This window comes from Lynx canadensis, chromosome A1 (genome assembly GCF_007474595.2).
Source record: "Lynx canadensis isolate LIC74 chromosome A1, mLynCan4.pri.v2, whole genome shotgun sequence".
NCBI classification, from domain to species: Eukaryota; Metazoa; Chordata; class Mammalia; order Carnivora; family Felidae; genus Lynx; species Lynx canadensis.
The window spans coordinates 15,571,175-15,592,227 of NC_044303.2; the positions used below are offsets into that span (position 1 = coordinate 15,571,175).

Below are 21,053 nucleotides of genomic sequence, written 5' to 3' on the forward strand. Positions count from 1 at the left end.
ATGGGCAATAGGAGCAGAAAGAGGATTTGAAATAGGCACCCAGTAACTCATCACTAGTACTGCTAATAAAGAAAAGCAGAATAAGAACTGTTTGTTTGAACAAACTAAAAGCACATCAAATATGCCTGAAATATACCAAAAAAAAAAAAAAAAAAAAAAAGTTGGCAGTTCTGTAAGACAAAGCCAATGGAGGGCTAGGAAGTACATACCTGCTCTCCTGGCTGCTGAGGACTGGAAGTGGTGGGCTGCTGAGGCTGCTGTGGCGTAAACTGAGAAAGCTGCTGTTGCTGCTGCTGCAGAGTGTTAAAAATGAGTGAACCACCTGGAAGCTATTAAAGAAGAACTAATTAGCTGATTTCATATTATTTAAATTTCTTTATTCCACACATACTTTTGGAACATTCACTGTGTATCAGGCATTTTTCTCTGGATTGAAGAAAACAGGTGAACAAAAACCAGACCAAACCAAACCAAACCAATATCCCTGCCTTTAAAGAAAATCTAAAAACAATTTCTAAGTGCTACGGCTTTGGGCTCTCAAATATGTAAGTAATCTCAAACATGTATTTATCTGCTTCAGGTTAATAGTTAGCTATCCAAATATACATTGAACTCTTCTTACACATCAATATAAAACAGCATCAAATGACTACAAAGTATAAAGGAAACTAGTGATGATCGAGACACACATTAAGAAAACTTCTTTAATTTGTTCTAGCTTTATGAAAACCCAGCATGCATGGATTCTTATGTAACACAGTAAGGAATTTCAAAGCTGCAAAGGAAGTGCATTAGATACCCATATTTTTAGTTTGGAGGTACTACTCGCTGCTGTCATTACATTATCTAAAATACTCCAAAAAACAAACCAAACCAAACACCCCAATGCACTTGTTAAAGCACCCAGAAAACTCCATGTTAAAAATTAAAACTATGGTTTCCAAATGCATCAGGAAACAAATGGTTTTTCCATTTATTCTATAGGGGTTTAAGTTATAGTAGTCCCCGTTTATGCATGGTTTTGCTTTCCCCGGTTTTAGTTACTACAGTCAACTGTAGTCCACAAGCCGATGAGCCTCCTGATATGGTCAGGTCAAAAGTGGCCTAATGCTATGTCACAATGCCTACGTCATTCGCCTCCCTTCATCTCATCACATAGGCATTTTATCATCTCACATCACAAGAAGGGTGAGTACAGTACAATAAAATATTTTGAGAGAGGAACCATATTTACATAACTAATAGTACGCTGTACTATTGTAACTGTTCTATTAGTTACTGTTAATCTCTTACTGTGTCTAATTCATAAATTAAACTTCATTGTAGGAACTGTTAAAATAAAGGGAAGCCTAACTAGAGTTAGGAGGCTCAATGTCATTTATAGGAAGATTGTCAATTATAAGACCCCAACAAAAGAATCCTCAACAGGAAAGAATTATCAGTGACAGTTACTGGGATGCATACTACATCTCCTACAAGAAATCAACCACCCTGAAACTCATCCAATGAGAAGCTGTCATTACCCTGAACTTTTCTCATTTGGACTTCATTCAAAACAACCCTTTCCAACTTCCTCCTCCATCATAAAATAACATTCCTCTCCTTCATCTGTTGAACTTGCCTATGGTTTTGTCATAGCTTGCTTGGCCCAAATAGCAATTTTCTGTTATTCCCAAATAAACCCATTTTGTTGGTAAAATACCTGACAGTTTTATCTTTAAGGTTAACAGTACGATGTATTAGAAAAAACAATATATACAGGGTTTTGGTACTATCCATGTTTTAGGGATCTACTGGGGGTCTTGAAACATTATCTCCTGTGGATAATGGGGGACACTACTGTGTAAGCACACTGAAGTCCTTATGAGAAAGTCTGAGCAAATAAATATCCAACTATAGAACTGTTAGATCTGCATAGTCAAAAAAAAAAAAAAGTGTAAGTCAAAATCTCTAAACCCAGTAGAGCTCATCGTTAGACAAATTTGGAAATTTGAACATAGCCTAAGCCAACTGTTCCTTCCTATGTCAGGTAATAAATGTAGCAAAACATAATTAACGTATAAAGTGGCCTTGTTCCTTATTATTAGTGCTATTAAGGAATATGCAGGCAGGAAAGCTGGCTAAATAAACCAATGTGATTACATTCTGTAAATACACTGTCTGCATCTTGTGTAAGAAATATTTTTTTAAGTTTTGGCTTAAAATACATTTCCTGATTTGTTTCTTATTCCTGAATACCAGGTTGGGTTGATTTGTCTGGTTCTCTTATTTCCCAATAATCCAAAACTCTGCCATTTTGTGTCCAGACATTTAGAATCTAAATCTAAAATTCTCTGTAGATAATCCTATTGATTTTCCAACCTGGTAGCTTTATATTGGACTTCATCCTTCAAGTACTTAGCGTAACACCCAGAATATTCTAAGTTCACAACGTGTACTAAATTCTCCACTTTCAATATCTATATGTTGACACTGACAACATGTAAGTAATGCCTCATCATTAGACACAAACTAATCTGACACATATTTATTGAATGACTATTAAGTGCCTGGCACTGTGCTAAACAATCATATTCTACTTAGGAAAGAACAAATAGCTATTTTAAAATCTCTCTTCAAACAGTCATACATACAATGTACACATAAAATGTCTGTTGAGAGAGGAATTATTTTCTAAGTATATTGATTACTGCTATTGTAGGCAAGTGTAGTCCTTGGTAGTTGACTAGGCAGGGTGCTGGAACCAGTGAGCAGGGTATACAGGATACAGATTCTTTCTCCTTACACACTTTCCATGTGATCATACAAAAAGAGCAACAATTAACCACACCCTTAGAAGATTTCAAACGGACTTCAAAATTTCAAATGCTCATATGATCAGACATACATCATTAAAAAAGATATAAAGTATACAAGCTTCAATCAAAAAGTGTTTCACATTTACCTGGAGTAGATTTAAGGGCCTGAGATTTGAAGTATTTTTTAAACCAAATGGAACACCTGTTAAATGAAACTCATGGTTAGAACAGGGAATTAAAATTTTATTACACTTCAAAATATTTTATATGTTAGTGTATAGGAATATAACATTTTAAGTACTTTCTGCATAGATGTGGTTATTTTTTCTATAGTTTCAAAATATGTTAGAAAACAACAAAAAAATTCATCACTATGGAGCACCACATGTACATTTTATAGGCATAACTCTGAGATATTGGGGGTTCAATTTCAGACCACTGCAGTAGTCTGGAAGCAAACCTGCAATAGCAAATACTGCATTAGATCAAGTTAAATGAATTTTCTGATTTCCCAGTGAATATAAGTTATGTTGATATTATAGTCTATTAAGTGGGCAACAGCATTGTGTCTAAAAACACAAGGTGCAAACCTTAAAATATTTTGCGAAAAATATATCAGCCGAGCTTTCAATGAGTCATATTGATGGCAGATGACTGTAACAAATGCAATTAATAATGAAAAGACTTGAAATATTTCAAGAATTACCAAAATGTGACCAAGAGGTATGAAATGAACAAATGCTGTTGGAAAAATGGCATCAACACCTTTGCTTAATGCAGGGTTGCCACAAACCTTCAATTTGTAAAAGAAAATGCAGTATCTGCAAAATGCAATAAAGCGAGGCATTTCTGTAGTCTATCGTTTCACAAATGATAACTTCCTTATTACTGTTTTGACTTTTGACTGGAGAAAGTAGTAACTATTGCGTAATAAAACTATCACTGTTATAGAAAAACATTTCAGGTATTGACATATATTTAAATTCTTTCATGCTAAGTATCGTATATACAGTAATAATCCTATCTTTGAGAACCCAAATGCTATTTTTTTTCAAGTATAAATGGTAATATTAATAAGGTTAAAGAACACTGAATTTTGTGTATAAGGCTCAAAACTGAAAGTCAGGAAACAATGTTCTGCTATTCTGAATTTATTCTCAAAAATCTGTGAGGCAACACAGAGCAGATTATAAAGCAGGGATTGGCAAACTTTTTCAGTAGGCTTTGTGGGCCACATATGCTCTCAAAGTTATGTGTACATTCTGCTAACAAAATATACCAAATTGAACACTCATTAAAATGTATCTAGTCCTCTAAAGCAGACAATTGCATTAAAAAAAGACATGAGGCAGGACATTCACAGGCAATAGTATCAAAGCCTTGTATAAGAAAATGAAGGTGCATAATCACTCTAAAATATTACAGTATTGATATACTATAGATTCTCATGAAAAGATAGGACATAACTTCTTTTAAAAATGGATCACCTCTGTATAATGCTTATAGCTTACCAAAGGCACTTTCAGATCACTTCATTAATTTCTCTTAAGTACCATCTGAAGTTAGATATTTTTACTCCCATTTTAGAGCAATGAAACTGAGGGAGACAAGTGACTTCAGGCCCCATGGTTAACATCTGGAGCCAAGTGTAACTAATTGGTAGAAGTATATGTAAATATAAACGTCCTAATTTCAACATTTGATTCCATTTCCAGGGCTTCTGCCACTAAAGAAACATTTATGAACATTAAAATGAAATCACCAGCTAGAATTAGGAAATCAGAGCAGTATGTGTCACCTTGTTTATATTCTTTGGGTTTGACTTCTCAACTCAGAATAAAATTTTCTTAAGTTTGTTTTTCCTGCTAAATTTTTTGTCAGTAGTAAGAAACTGGATTGTTCCAAGATACTACAACATGTTCTTTTAAACAGCACTAAAAATTAGTACTTGGGACACCTGGGTGGCTCAGGTGAGCGTCCTACTTTGGCTCAGGTCATGATCTCATGGTTCATGAGTTTGAGCCCCGCCTCGGGCTCACTGCTGTCAGCGCAGAGCCACCTTTGGATACTGCCCACCCCTTCTCCCCTCACCCCTCCCCAACTTGCACCCCTGCACGTTCTCTCCCTCTCAAAATTAAATAATTTCAAAATTAAAAAAAAATACTGTAAGTCGTTACAACTGTTTCCCAGGACATTTAATAGCAATAACTACTGCTGAAATAAAACTATTACTAAGTATGATGAGGACAAAAAATATTTTTGAATGCTTATGTGTTTCAGGCAGTTTAAGTCCATCATCTGTATCGACTCATTTAATCTTCACAAGTCTGAGGCAAGGCATTAATAATTATTCCCCATTTTATTAAGAAGGAAAGTGAGGTGACTTTCCCATGATTACACTGTTAGTAAATTGCACAACTGCAATTCAAACTCAGGCAGTCTGGCTCCAGAAGCTGGGCTTTTTATTGCCATTCCCTGTTGCCTTTCTCACGCAACCTAGTTTGCAAAATGTATTTCTTTTACCTGGAATAGGACTACACTGACAATAAGGCAACCGGTTAATTTATTATGTTTGGAAGGCAGATCGAGTTTGTAGAAACTTACCATGTTTTTCACAGAATTGTTAAATGGTTTTTAATTCAAATATCAGAACTTCAAGGGCTTTTAAAATGAAATATCTGCGACATAATGCTTCAAGAAATAAGCACATTAAGTGTATACAATATGCTTATAATGACATTTTTATATTAGCATATACTTTAATTTTTTTAGAGGTTATTATTTCCAATATTCTGACCTGCTTGAGAGGCTGCCTGCATTGCACCGGGCAATGCATTTGGTAGCAGACCTCCTGAGGGTAGAAGGCCACTCAGGTTTATTCCTGCAGGAGTTATGGCACCAGTGTTACAGCCCAGCATAGGGTTTGAACCACTCATCAAAGCCTGGGCTCCACTGTGGGAGAATAAGACAAAGCATTAAACTTGCACTACAAAAGAAAAACTCAACTACACAGTAATTCTTTGGATTAAAAAACAAACTACTAAACAAACACAAGTAGCTACTTCTGGTCTTAAACATCAGCTTTGGGGCTCAGTTTCATTTTTATGGTAGACAGTGACAGTAAGATTATCTAAAAACTAAGCACCGTATATTTACCAAGGTTTAAGATATAATTTGGAAGAGTAAAACATTAATTAAGGGATTAAAAGGTGGTAACACTGAGAATAAACAGGATAATCTATGCTGCGGTCAATACGAAGTAGTATCGTGTTAGTGCACTAATACATGCATTACCTAAAATAAAAACATTCTTGTTGAGATAGCTTCTACTCAAATCTAAACTGTTTTTCAGTTACAGATATATGCAATTTGCTATTAATTTCACAAGAATTTATTTAGATCAGTGACAGTATCTTTAAAAAAAAAATTCAGAGCATCAGTGCAAACTTACCAAACAGAGCCCACTACATTGATGAAGTTAAGTCCAGCAGAGTTTGCCATGACCTGGGTGGCCGTGGTTCCTGTAGTTATGGATGTTACCATGGTGGAAAGAGGAATGGTCGTTACAGGCATTGCCTGGCTCAGAGACCTTTGCTGCTGAGCAAACTGAGTTAACAAAGTGGGCTGAGGGGTGAAGCCTGAATCTTGGGGAGTAGGGGTGGCTGAAGGGGTAATAGGAGTTGAGCTCTGAGCATCAGGAGGGTGTGGGGTCGATGAAGGGGTTGGTGTAGGAGTAGATGGCTTAGGAGTTCCAGATCCTGCTCATTGAGAAAAATAAAAATTGCTAGTTTGTTATAAATGGCCAGTCCTTTTTTAAAATAAGGTTAATGGAATCTTACTTAGCACTGACAATTTGTTCCAGTTTTTTTTTAAGCAGTTAACTGCAAGTGTTAATTTCTACACATGATACATGAGTGTTGCTACACTCAATTACAATTAAGGATGCAGTATATCACCTAGCAATTCCATCAAAGATGCTATTACAGTAACAGTAAAAATATACATTTGTATTCTACCACAATACCCATTTGAAAGTTAATTTCCTACATGCTACCTTTGGCCTAAAAAGTTTAAGAGGAATTCAAATTATTTTTTGTTATTTACGATTTCACTAATTTAGAACTTCATTTTAAAAATATTGCTTATTTTCTGTAACAGTCTGAGATAAACTCTGAACATATTTAATAAATTACATATGGTTAACAATCATATTTGGCACCTAAATATACATGTTTAATTCCTAACACATCAAGTTTATCCTGACAAACAAATTTACAAAACACAGTTATAAAAGCAAATATTTGATAGATAATACTGCATCTTTAACAGTAACTGTGTACTTCTGTTTAAATGTAAGAATGTATAGAAAATCTGTTGTGAATGAAGTATGCACAGTTTATCAACTTTTTAAAAAAAAACAAAAACAAAAAACAAAAACCAAAAAAATAAAACCAAAAGCTCTTGAGGTGTTTTCTTTTTTAGCTTTCATGTCCTGCAGAAAGAAAGGAAAGAAATGTGAATGTCCAGAAGCTGTCACTCAACCCTTACTTAAAGTAACAACTGTGTGCAGTAGATTAACATAATCCATACCCACAACATAAGAAGTGTGAATAAGACTTCCAGGAAATTTATAAATTTTTCTTTGTGCAAAACAAGAAGGCAGAAAAATTACACCTTTTGAGCTATCAAGATGAAGATGTTTATATCTAAGGCAAAGACTACCCTATCACTGTGCAGTGTATTAAAACTTTCAGCACACTTTAGTTATCTACAAAAAAATCTAAAAAACTGGAATGCTTTTTTGCAAATTGGTACCTAAATATCTCAGAAATCTCTAATATGAAGAAATTCTCCCAACTGAATGCTAGAATTCTTGCATAATTCTTGATGTTAAAAAAAAAAGTATTCAGTAGTAAAAATTACATTTTAATATTTTCAGAATAATGCTTTATGATCATTACCACATTTTAGTAACTGATTACAATTTTTAAGAGTGTAGGAGTGTTTTTGAAAAATCGGTTTTCAGTTTATTTTATCACCACCTTGGAACTAGTTGGTTTTTTACATATACAAAGATAGGACTGCAGCAACAACTCTTATGACATTTTTTTCCATATCAGCTACATAGTTTACATAAAATGTAACATGATCCTAGGGTACACTGGAATAAAAAATATTTTGGAATCTTATTGCCACATTTAACAGATTTTTTTTAAGGAGATGTGTAGGTTGCAACTCTGTAAGGTATACACACAGTGCATACATAGATACAGAAAAACAAATACAATTACAATAAACACATAATACATACAATCAACAAGAGATCTGCCTGAAGCTTCTAAAAACTTATACATTTTGGGTACATAGTACATTCAGATTTCAGTATTTTACTGGTCAAAAAAAAATAACTTTTAAGAAACGCTAATGCAAAAAGCTAATGAAGTATTTAAGTTATAACTCACTTTGTGATGAACTGGCAGGTGACAAGGCAGCTGGAGAAAGCATGCTGACTTGATTGAGATCCACAGATGACTTCCGAGAAAGACTTGGTGGCTTGGAAGCAGGAGGAGGAGTTGGAGATTTAAGAAAGCTGCTGGCCTGTTGCGGTGTAAAATAGTTACCTAGAAGAATACAAAAATTATTTTCCACACTTATAATTCAAAATTCTGTGCGTTATGTCAAAATATGAGTAAAGTTTAAAAAATAGATAATGACTGTATGACGTTTCTTACTCAAGATGAGAGAAAAGTAAAGAATGTGATACCTGAAGAACTATTTCCTGAGCTTGAGGGGAGTTTGATGGGTGGAGGTCGGTGTTTTACTCCCTTCCCCAAAACTGAAGACTGAACTGACACAGTCTCGGGCTGCTGAGAAACAGGGACATTAAATATACTTGTTAAAATTAAGTTCAAATCAGAAATTCATAAACTAATCCCACCACAGCTTCTAGATGAGAACACACAATTTAAAACTCTGCAAAGTACGCTTAGTGTTATAGGTTGGGTATTATAAGCATTACAAAAAAATATAATTTTGCATAAGGCTATCCATGAGATAAATTACAGTATACATACAAGATGAAGGAAAGATTTCTAAGTAGGTGGAGACAAAGACTTTAAGGGAGAAGGGCAGAAAGGTATACTGAAGGCAAAGCTTCCATTCTTAAATCTTTTTCAGGAAAATAATAATTGTTGAGGCCGGGTGATTAGTATACACAGGTGTTCATTATACTTTTCTCTCTACTTTTGTGTATATTTGAAAATTTCCATTATATAAAGTTACATAGTAAATAACACCCCCATCCCTCAAAAAATAGTCCTTAACATTTCTTATATTCCTTGATTAACGATTAGGCACAAAAAAGTAGCAGTGCAAAAAATTAGGTGCATAAAAGTAACCAAACACACTTCTGTTTCTTTCCCTGGAGAAAGCTGACTTAAGCTGGCTGAGCCACTGGAACTGTGTGACATTCTGACTGGACATTTGGCTTCATTCTGGACCAACTCCTGGTACTGATTGACTACCCTGGAATATCAGGAGTAAACAAGTAAGGATTAGTTAACTGTTTTAAACATAAATTTACAGGCAATAAATAATAACTACTAATAAAAGAATTTCCATCAAAATTAACACAAAAACCTCAAATTAGACAATTTAACTGTGTGCCAGAAGTATATTCTTTTAATCTTTTCAATGACAAGCTAATGCTCAAAACATTTTGTTAATTAACAATTGAAACATAAACATACATATCTTCCTTTTAATACAGATATTGCACAGATTACTTAACCAATAAGCAGACAAAGAAATTACCCATTACCTTTTACCCACATTCTGATTAAAGTACTATTTTAGGAATTGTCTTCCTTAGCTACCACAGATATGTATTTACTTATTTAAAATAAACTATATTTTAAACATTATTCTTTTAAACATTAATTAAACAAAATCCTTTTTTTCCTAATTCTATAAAAAAAATCCTAGTAATAGCTAAGGTATAACAAAAAAGTTGTGACTCCTAGCGGAGTACTCCCTTATCCTATAAAAATGAAGTTTTTCATATCCATCCAGATTAAAGATAAAGACACAAATCAAATATTTTTACCTCTCAGCATCAGTCTTTGATCCAATAATAAACCTGAAATGTTTAAGAAAGAGAAAAGTATTAGGTTAAGAGTAGTGTTAAAGAGCCCTGGGATTACTTTTGAAGGCTTCCATATTTTAGTGATTGTAGTTTTATAAAAGGAGTCAAATCTACTGAGATATTCCAAAAAAAAAAATTTTTTTTAAATACATTTAAACTTATGAAGCAATGACCAAGTTTTGCATGCATTATAAAATAATCCTGTGAATAATTTGGTTGATTTAATTTAAGGGAGATGTAGTTTTGCACAAAACTTATGTGTCAAAACAAAATCTGGGTTGAAAGTTACCAAATACTATATACATCCTTGCAAGTGTCTGCCCTACAGTACAATTCACTGGACTGCTGTGTGCAAGGCCTTTGGCCTTCCTCTCACTTTAACCTTTGATTTTCGTCATTATTAATGTCTACAGAGCAGATCTTAGAAGAGATTTTAGACAAGGAAGGTAGTTTATTGCCAATTCAATAAAATGTCTTTACCAAATCCTTTTAAAAAATTTGACATTTATATGATTTCTTAACAGATTAAAGTAGTGAGTTTGTTTATTTTTTAATTACCAATTTGAATGGTCATCTGTGGAGGAGCTGAAATATAAAATGTAAAAAAAAGAAAAAACTTGGTTAATGCAGCTCAAACTTTAATTTCATAGTTATTAACTCAAGTAATTTATGAATATGGAGGAATGACTGGAAGTAATAAATCATGCAGCATTTTTGCAGCAACTCCCTGACATAAAGGCAAAAAATTCAATTCTTGTTAGATTTAATCAGTTGGGTTTTGAACTGATTTTTTTTTTAATTGAAAAAAAGAGTATCTATTATTTTCTTGTGTTTGAGAAAAGTTAATAATTTAAAATGACCAATGTGTCTTTAAGGGGAAGATTTTTTAAAATACAGGTAATCAAAACATGTGACCTTTCTACATAGTATTCAACAAAAGAAACTGCTAATGTGAAAAATTACCTAACGATTCCATAACAAACTATTTCTTACCATTGACTTTTATTTAGATACTGGTGAGGTTGTTCTTTATAATTCATCTTTCTGTTATAGTTTCAATTAGTATCTTGTGTTAAAAGCAAAGACTTTATAAACAATTTAACATAGGCCTGGCCCCTGCTTTTTTTTCTGTTGAGCTCCTCTTCTTTGTAGTTTCTTCTATTCGAAACAGCATCAACTTCATTCAAAAACTAATAAACTAACAATAAAAACAAAACTAACTACTATTAGCTTGTACTAAATATATGTAGTCCATAAGTTTTGGAAAATCAAATATATATATGTACATGTATGTATAGACACATAAACACTAGATATATACATCAAATTAATATATAGAGATTTCTAGAGACAATAACTACATTAAGCGCAGAGTCTTTGTCCTTACATGCAGTACCACAATACCAAGTATCTTTAATAGCTTCATCATTTATAGTGAACTTGCTTCCTACTTAAACAAACTACTTCTTGGAAAAACTTCATGCTCCCAGGAAGAAGTCATAATGAGTAAGAGGGGTATCAATGGCATACCGTTCAAAGCAAGTATGAAAATATTTATACCACAGATTTTTAAAAATATATCATTATTATTTTAAATAACTCTTGGACAACATGGTAACTGTAATTTAGGTTTACTTATGTCCACTCACAAATCTAACTGGAGTACTTAACTAACAAATGAATCCTCAAAGGGAAACTTTTATTCATTAATGGTTCATCAGTAGTTGCTGAATAAATTCTGATGCCTAATTTTGTCAATTACATGTATTTAACAGAACTCACTGGGATGGAGACATCTGGCTGTCATTTTCTTCATCTTCTTTACATGGCTGTATTTTGCCATAGTAAAGTGGATCACCAAGTGACTGCAAAATGGTCAGCTTTGTCTTCTGATACTGATTACCAGCTTCACATTCAAATACATAATCATCTTTTACATCCTGAAAGACAGAACACCCCAGATAAGCACCTTCTTCAGTAAATACATAATCAAAATTAACAAAATAAACGACATATTAACTTGTATTGGGCAATAAGAAGACACAGCATTTTGGTTATAGACCTGTTTAACACTTCTGAGAGAATAAAGACTAGGACTCTTTTTTACATAGCACTTTAAGAATGAAGAGTTCCAAATAGTTAACCAAGCCCAAGTGAAATATGGCAGAATTTCATATGGACATATGAATGCAAATACTAAATACTAAAAAGATAAAACTTCATTATGCAACCAAAAGAGAAGTAAAAATGCAGTATTACATTAAAATTGCCCTTTATAATGGAAACCATACTTTATGAAAAACAAAACACCTGTTTTTTCCTTTAATTCACTAAACCCCCAATACGTCCTTTAAATTAAAAAAAAAAAATCCTGGGCACTTCATGTTTAATAAATTCAGATCCCAGATTAGAAACTGCTTTATTAGAAAGGAGACTGCTGTAGTGATTACTTACATGGGCTGGCCAGACTGTTGGTTGTGAGTCATCAGATTTGATGGACTTTTCCACTTTAGCGTATTTCTCCACCTAAACAATCAAATCGATAGACAGCAGATGTAATGGAATCAGTATTGTGACGAAAAGAGAAAAACCTAAGTAACTCAACAATATAATTTCAAGCACAAAAATTCCTGACTCGCTAATATCACCAACTATTTATGCTTGGTTCAAAACTCTCCTGATTCGTTAGGCTTGACCAACTGGTTTTAAAAACAAAACAAAATCAGAATCTCTTTTGTCATTAAATAGGTGTAACAAACACAGCTGCTTTTTTGGACAGTGCCTCTTCTTTTTATTCCATAAATTGGTATCACAGTCATCCTTTAGCAAAGTTGGAACGTCAGAGAGATCAGGACCAGGATCTTTTCCTTTGCTGGACTTGAAGGAAACAGAAGTTGTCATGTAACAGTGGGGACAACACTGGAGGAAGACTAGGGAAGTTATGTATTAAAGTTGGTAAGATTTTTGTGAACCTTTTCCATTTTCTAGTAAGATAATGACCGTATATTCTGTATTATCTCCTACCAGTCTGTGTGAATCAAATATACTCATTTTACTGGCAACCATGATCTTAAGAGTAAATCAGACTCCCCTGGGAACTTGGTAAAATTTCAGATTTCCATGTCCTTCCCCTGAAGACCTGACTCCACTGGAAAGTCTGAAGTGGAGCCTGAAATCTATATTTCACTGGTATTCTAGATGAGTCTTCTGATGGATTCCGACTGAAAAACTTTGTATTAGGGTTTTGTTACTCAAAATAGGCTGTGGACCCCAGTTATCATGCAACTTGGGAGCCTGGCAAAACTGCAGCATCTCAGGCGCTAGCCCATACCTGCTGAATTAAAATCTGCATTTTAACAAGCAAGCCAGGTAACTAGGATGTATATTAAAGTTTGAGAAGCACTGCTTTAGATATCCAATCTACCCTTCAAAGCTAAATTCCACCTTTTGGGATTTACACTAACATCTCTTCTCAAGCAGCATTCCGTCAGAAAACACAGAAGTTATCAAAAAATAATGTGGCTTATTCCCTTGAGTTGTATATAGTGCAATTCTGATGGTTTTGGCTTTGTGTTTTCCACAAATTTTTCTTCCAATCTAAAAAATATAACAATAGTACATGTGCCAGCCTATGAAGGATACAGAAGAAAAATAAACACCTATTAAAATAACTAACCAATTGTGGAACCAGAAAAGACCCTGAATAGCCAAAGCAACCTTGAAAAAGCAAACCAAAGCAGGAGGCATCACAATCCTGGGCTTCAAACTGTATTACGAAGCTGTAATCATCAAGAGAGTATGGTACTGACCCAAGAACAGACATTCAGATCAATGGAACAGAATAGAGAACCCAGATATGGACCCACAAACACATGGCCAACTAATCTTTGACAAAGCAGGAAAGAATATCCAATGGAATAAAGACAGTCTCTTCAGCAAGTGGTGCTGGGAAAACTGGACAGCAACATGCAAAAAAATGAAACTAGACCACTTTCTTACACCGTACACAAAAATAAACTCAAAATGGATAAGAAACCTAATTGTGAAAGAGGAAGCCATCAAAACCCTAGAGGAGCAAGCAGGCAAAAACCTCTTTCATCGTGGCCACAGCAACTTTTACTCAACACGTCTCCAGAGGAAGGGAAACAAAAACAAAAGTGAACTACTGGGACCTCATCAAAATAAAAAGCTTCTGCACAGTGAAGGAAACAATCAGCAAAATTACAAGGCAACCGATGGAATGAGAGAAGATATTTGCAAACGACATATCAGATAAAGGGTTAGTACCCAAAATCTATAAAGAACTTATGAAACTCAACCCCCAAAAAACAAATAATCCAGTGAAGAAATGGGCAAAAGACATGAACAGACACTTCTCCAAAGAAGACATCCAGATGGCCAACTGACACATGAAAAAATGCTCAACATCACTCACCATCAGGGAAATATAAATCAAAACCACAATGAGATACCACCTCACACCTGTCAGAATGGCTAACATTAACAACTCAGACAACAACAGACGTTGGCGAGGATGTGAAGAGAATCTCTTTTGCATTGTTGGTGGGAATACTAGCTGGTGCAGCCACTCTGGAAAACAGTATAGAGGTTCCTCAAAAAATTAAAAATAGAACTACCCTACAATCCAGCAATTGCACTAATAGGTATTTATCCAAGGGATACAGGTATGCTGTTTTGAAGGGACACATGCACCCCAATGTGTATAACAGCACTATCAACAGTAGTCAAACTATGGAAAGAGCCCAAATGTCCATCGATGGATGACTGAATAAAGAAAATGTGGTATATATACACAATGGAGTATTACTCAGCAAACAAAAAAAAATGAAATCTTGCCATTTGCAACTATGTGGACGGAACTGAGGGTATTATGCTAAGCGATATTAGAGAAAGACAAATATCATATGACTTCACTCATATGAGGACTTTAAAGACAGAACAGATGAACACAAGGGAAAGGAAGCAAAATATAAAAACAGGGAGAGGAATGACACATAAGACATTCTTAAATATAGAGAACAAACACAGGATTACTGGAGGGATTGTGGGAGGGGGGATGGGCTAAATGGGTAAGGGGCATTAAGGAATCTACCCCTGAAATCACTGTTACACTATATGCTAACTTGGATGTAAGTTTAAAAAATAAAATTCAATTAAAAAAATAAAAATAAAAAATAAAAAAATAAAATAACTAACCAATTGTAAAATTGAGTGAATAACAAAAAGTAACACAGGAGAAATAGGAAAGTGAAAAATATGAGACCAGTCATCAAAAGATCTTTTTCATGTTTTTTACCATTAATAGTTCATGGTTATTATGGATCAGTAGAGAACACCATCCAAAGTTCCTAATTTGACCACTTCTCCAATATTAATTTTTAAATTTAACCAATTTGAGAAAAGGAGCATTATCAGGAAATTATAATGAAGTATTATGAAAAAAGACATATTAAATGCATATTATTGCACTTTTCCCATGGTTCAAAATTCTTTGGTTTTTAAACACAGGCCTTCTACAGCAATACACAGAACGTATTAAGGGGCTACATTCTTACACGTTAATGTGAAATATTCTAAAATATTCTAAAAACGAGCAATTGGTTAAAAAAAATCATTATTTTGTTTTTAAAACAAGTAAGAGTCTTTGTTTTTCCAAAGTATCAGTTGCTATTAAACTTAAGAATCTTGTATGAAAATAAATGCAATTCATGAACTGACTTACATCCACTTCGGAAGGTATGGCCAAATTACAGGGACTCCGTTTCCACATATCTACACACTGAAAAATTAAAAAGAGTATTAAAATGCTGAAAAATTCAAAATGAGCAAGGTTTTTGAAATAATAAGCTTCATTTAAAAAACACACTTACATTTCCTGCTTTAGAAATCTTGAGGTCATAATGTTGACCTGCTTTTCTTTCCTTCCTTTTTTGTAAGAAATCAAGTAATTTTAGCTGAGGCGGAGGTGGACAATGAGAGAGATCCTGCTGCCGATTCAGAGACGACCTGGAATACCTCTTGAAACACCTGAAAAATAGAGTTGAAAATAAAAGAAACTCAGAATAAATCTGGGTTTAAATCAGTAAGCATTAAAATATAATTAAATCACCACTATCACTTATCAAACAGAGTCCCAGGCACTGGCAAAATAAAAATGAACAAGACAAAATTCCTGCTACCATGGAGCTGATAGTCCAGAGGAAAAAGACATTCACAATTAAACAGATAATTTCAGAGAGCATTGGTCAGGAGGGGGGAAAAAAAAAGAAAAAAAAGAAGACGGGATACTGCAGTGAGTCAGTGATAGAGAGCACAGCAGCAGGTAAGAGAAAGGAAGGACTAGACTCTTTGAAGAAATGATGTGTGAGCTGAGACATAAATGGCAAGAAAGAACCAGATACGGTAAGATCAGGGAATGAGTATTTGAAAGAGAGAAAAATTAAAAAAAAAAATATTAAAAACTTACTTTGTTTTAAAAACAGAAATAGGTATGATTAGAGCATGAGGGTACACATAATAGATGAGGTCAGAGAGTGAAGCAGGGGTCTTGCAGATCAATGGTAATGTGTTTAGATTTGATGTGAAGTACAATGGGACGCTTTTATGGAAATTTAAGCAAGTGGTGGCATAATCTGCTTTGAAGTTTTTAAAAGATTATTCCAATTTGCTTATGTGGCAAACGGACCAAAAGGGAGCAAAGGTGGTAACAGGAAGATCAAATAGAAATTTACTACAGAAGTCAAGATAATGCCGACTTTAAAATTTGGTAGTGGGGCATGGAGATGTGAAGATACAAGGAGACTTTAGAGAACTGCTGACAGATCTTATATAGACTTATTTTACTATTTCTGAAACTGTACCTTTTCCTTAGCATATATTGTTTACGTAGTAAACTAAGGAGTTTAGAAAATGGGTATGTTTTTGAACTCTTAAGATGACCCAAAATGGGCAACTCAAACAATTGTTAAGAGTACCTAATGATGGACCAATTATAACTGTGATCCAAGTTAATATGCATTCTTTTTTTAAGTAGAAAAGATAGCTAAAGCATGTAAAGAACAAATTACCACGTTATAAAAAGGTATTTAATCACAAACTGGTATTTTATCAGATATCAAAAATAAATTATGAATTGTTTCTTTAAAAGCAATATTAACAAAACAAACAGGTTACTGGTAATTAGTAATAAAGAAATTATTCTGTTTATACTTGTGTCTTCTCAGCCTGTTTTTGGTAAAGACTCTAAACTTACAGGAAGCATGTCCTTTCACAAAATGCAGAGAATGCATCACTCCCATATAAAGCAGACAGTAGTTAAAAACAGTAATGCACAAAAAATGTAACTTAAGGCCATAAAAATCCTATTTAAAAAAAAGTCACAGTACTTATATATATACTTTAGAGAGAAAAGATACCATAAACAGCAAATTTTATTTTTTTTAATTAATGTATTTATTTTAATGTTTGTTTATTTTTGAAGGAGAGAGAGAGAGAGAGAGAGAGACAGGGTGTGAATGGGGGAGGAGCAGAGACAGAGACACACACAGAATCCGAAGCAGGCTAAGGTGTGAGCTATCAGCACAGAGCCCAACACAGGGCTCAAACCCACGAGCCACGAGATTATGACCTGAATCGAAGTTGAACACTTAATTGACTGAGCCACCCAGGTGCCCCCATAAATAGCAAAATTTAAAGCTAATTGTCTAGGAGCATCTTTTGGTTTACCCATCTACAAAGGCAATTACCGTTTCATGGGGCGCGTGTTCATCTTTTGCTTGTTATAAAGCAGTCTATTTGCAGTACAGGTTACTGCTATAGAAGGATCAAGACACAGTGGTTCAGCTGTAGCTAGAATCAGTTGGCTCTCAAGCAAGAGTTTATCTTCCTAAAATGTATAACATATGTCAGTACCAGATTTAAGTTTTTCAAATCATACATATTTCTTAATCTAGAAATATTCCTTGGAACTATATGTACTACCATAAAACACAGTATTTCACGTCACAACTTTGCAGACTTCAGAAACTTGACAGCATAATGAAATTATTAATGGAAATTCAGTAATTTGTAGTTTACAAAATGGTCAAGTTGTAAGAATGCCTATTCACTGATTCAATAAGTATTTACTGAGCACCTACTATGTGTTAGCCTCTGTTCTAAGAGTTGAGGATCAAATAGTGAACAGATAAAATCATCTGCTCCCACAAAGCTTACAAGATCACGATGAATCATAGAATTTTTAATAACCATCCTATTCAATACTCAGCTTAACTTCATTACAAGAATAAAAATGATTACACTAATACTGTGTAAACTCTATATTCCCAATTCCAAAATGTATACAGGTGCTCTACAGGTTTTATTTACTGTTTTTTTTCTTTTTTTTGACTTAATCAGTGAAATGTTTTAACAGCAACAACTAAGTATTTTACAGTCAAATGAGTCAATTAATATTACTGCTGAATAAGGATTTTTGCAAAAAAAGAAACACTTCTTCTTTCAACAGTTCAACTTATTATGGATATTTTCAAATGTACACAAAAGGAGAAGTGTAGTGACATCCATGTACCAACACTCAATTTCATTTAACAACCGCCCCTTAACTTCTTATGCTTTTCTTTTGCTGGAGTAATTTAAAATACATCTTTGATGTTGTACTGTTTCATCTCAAAATACTTCAGCATGCATTGCTAACTGATATGGACCTCTAACATCCAGTCTGGATTTAAATGTCCCATTACCTCAAGAGTGTATTTTTAGTTGGTTTGTTTGAATTTGAACTCAAACTCTACACTTTGTATTGGGTTTTTATCTTTTAAACATCTTACTTTGTTCTGTAATGATCACTTCTTCTCCCACGTTTTTCCCTTTTCTCATGTAATTGATTTGTTGGATTTGACCCAATTACTTCCTGGCTGACTATCTCCACACTGTGTCACTTAAGTTTCTCTTATTTCCCCAATTCCATACACTGTTAGATCTAGAAGCTGAATTTAATTCTGGTTCTGTTTTTTTAGACAAGAATTCTTTGTTGGTATTGTTATATACTTTCTCTTGCATCACACCAGGAGAAACACAATGACTGTCCCATTTTTACACCAATGGGGTCAGTCAGATCTCTGCATTATAAAATTTCCCATGAACCTATAATCTAATGGCTTTTATACCTAAGAGTTACACCTGTCTAGATTAAGACTTCCAAATTGATATTTTAAAAAGTCCATCATTTATTTCTTCTGTATCTATTAGCAGGAACTCTTTTTTTTCCTTTCTCTATTGAGTCTGTATATGTGCTACGTAGTTGGGAGTGTCAACCTTTCAATCGTGGTTAAGATTACCCATCAAGCAGGAATGCTATGGAGCCTACGCCAACATCTAACAGTTGAGATATCAATAATATCTATAATATGTGAAATCACAAGTAGAAATTTCTATTTGGAATCCTTAATTACAAAAGCACCATTTATATGCACCTCATGCAAAAAAATTAAAAATTTTCACCAATATCAGAAATGTTAATTCAGAAATGTTAATGCTAAATTATCTTCTATACTTCCTGATTCTTACTGGAACCCACTTAAATAGATCATTATTGAAGCATATCTGAATGTATTATATTCTCAAAAGTTAACTCTAAACTCATGTTTATAAGAAAGCAAATTAAGAAAATAAACTTTTGCGCAGAGTGCGCAGGTGGTTATTTTTCCAAGACAGGAACTATGCATCTACCTATAGGCGATCTCCCCTACTAACATTTACTCTTTACCAGGATAATTCTGTCTGTTCTCTCTCTTTTCTGTTGAGGTGTAACGGACATAGAACATATTTCCAGGAGCACAAGTAATTTGATACTCCTGTACACTGAAAAATGATCACCACCCTAAGTCTAGTTAACAGGTTTCATTAACCACAGCTACAAATTTTTTTTTCTTGTGAAAACTTTTAAGATCTAATTTTCCTAAAGAACTTTCTAATCTTAGTTATTCTTTGGCCACCTAACATACAGTTCATACAAGAAAAGCAGAGTAAAATGCTACAGACTTTCCCTTTATTCATCTTCAGAATAAGAAACTGATACCCTTGGGGCGCCTGGGTGGCTCAGTCGGTTAAGTGGCTGACTTTGGCTCAGGTCATGATCTCGCGGTCCGTGAGTTCGAGCCCCGCGTCGGGCTCTGTGCTGACAGCTCAGAGCCTGGAGCCTGTTTCAGATTCCGTGTCTCCCTCTCTCTGACCCTCCCCTGTTCATGCTCTGTCTCTCCCTGTCTCAAAAATAAATGAAACGTTAAAAAAAAAAAGAAACTGATACCCTAGCAACATCTGATGGTGGCCAATGATTTTAATTGTTTTGAATATTCTTTCAATAGCTTTTAACCCTGTAAAGATTATAGCCCAAATTAAAACACACTTGACAGTTACTGACAACTCATAACCGTATTTTGCAGATAATTTTCATTATTGATATTTTCTTTGGTTTAGTAACTATTCCTCTCCATAGCAGCAAAGAAATAAGCGAACACTATTGAGTTAGCACCTCATATATACTGAGTGAGCACTGGAGAGTTACTGGCTATTCTCAAGGGTAATAGAGTTCCCCCAGTGCTGCAACTGGTACAAATGGCAAAGACAGGGTAAGCTCGCTTTAGAATCCTAGATTATGGAAAATCAGAATCCACTTGTATCCATGGTATAAAAGAATTTTTTTTCTTCTGTTTGAGAGGGCATAAAAAACTGAATTTCACATATTGGGCAGCTCAGGTCAGCCTGACCCTATTTCATCATGGTCCTAAAGCAAATGGGATTGAACTGCTTAGTTCTTTGAAGGATTACTGCATGGATGATGAGACCCTTGATTTCTTTTTTTTTTTTTTAGTTTATTTTTTTGAAAGATAAGAGAGCAAGCAGGGGAGGGCAGAGAGAGAGAGGGAGACAGAATCCCAAGCAGGCTTCATGCTGTCAGCACAGAGCCAGATATAGGGCTTAAACCCACATAGTGTGGGATCATGACTTGAGCCAAAGTCAAGAGTCGGATGCTTAACCAGCTGAGCCACCCAGGCACCCCAACAGACCCCTGATTTCTAAAGCTCATTAAA

At 34.3% G+C, this 21,053-nt stretch overlaps 1 protein-coding gene across 19 annotated transcripts in view; it reads right to left on the minus strand.

The window, feature by feature from the left end:
* SUPT20H (SPT20 homolog, SAGA complex component) overlaps window positions 1–21,053 on the minus strand; it is a 43,508-nt gene that overhangs the window by 7,107 nt on the left and 15,348 nt on the right. For 11 of the 19 annotated variants that reach the window (XM_030309177.1, XM_030309257.2, XM_030309194.1 and 8 more), the window contains 14 exons: window positions 17,709–17,848; window positions 15,834–15,990; window positions 15,686–15,742; window positions 12,397–12,468; window positions 11,725–11,882; window positions 10,501–10,527; window positions 9,904–9,936; window positions 9,206–9,323; window positions 8,563–8,665; window positions 8,261–8,419; window positions 6,250–6,556; window positions 5,596–5,750; window positions 2,945–3,000; window positions 210–329 (listed from right to left, as the gene is read on the minus strand). In XM_030309177.1, the coding sequence (XP_030165037.1) occupies window positions 210–329; window positions 2,945–3,000; window positions 5,596–5,750; window positions 6,250–6,556; window positions 8,261–8,419; window positions 8,563–8,665; window positions 9,206–9,323; window positions 9,904–9,936; window positions 10,501–10,527; window positions 11,725–11,882; window positions 12,397–12,468; window positions 15,686–15,742; window positions 15,834–15,990; window positions 17,709–17,848 (1,662 nt within the window). The remainder of the gene's footprint in view (window positions 1–209; window positions 330–2,944; window positions 3,001–5,595; window positions 5,751–6,249; window positions 6,557–8,260; window positions 8,420–8,562; window positions 8,666–9,205; window positions 9,324–9,903; window positions 9,937–10,500; window positions 10,528–11,724; window positions 11,883–12,396; window positions 12,469–15,685; window positions 15,743–15,833; window positions 15,991–17,708; window positions 17,849–21,053) is intronic. The other 8 variants (XM_030309289.2, XM_030309274.1, XM_030309282.1 and 5 more) reach the window with 4 other exon arrangements.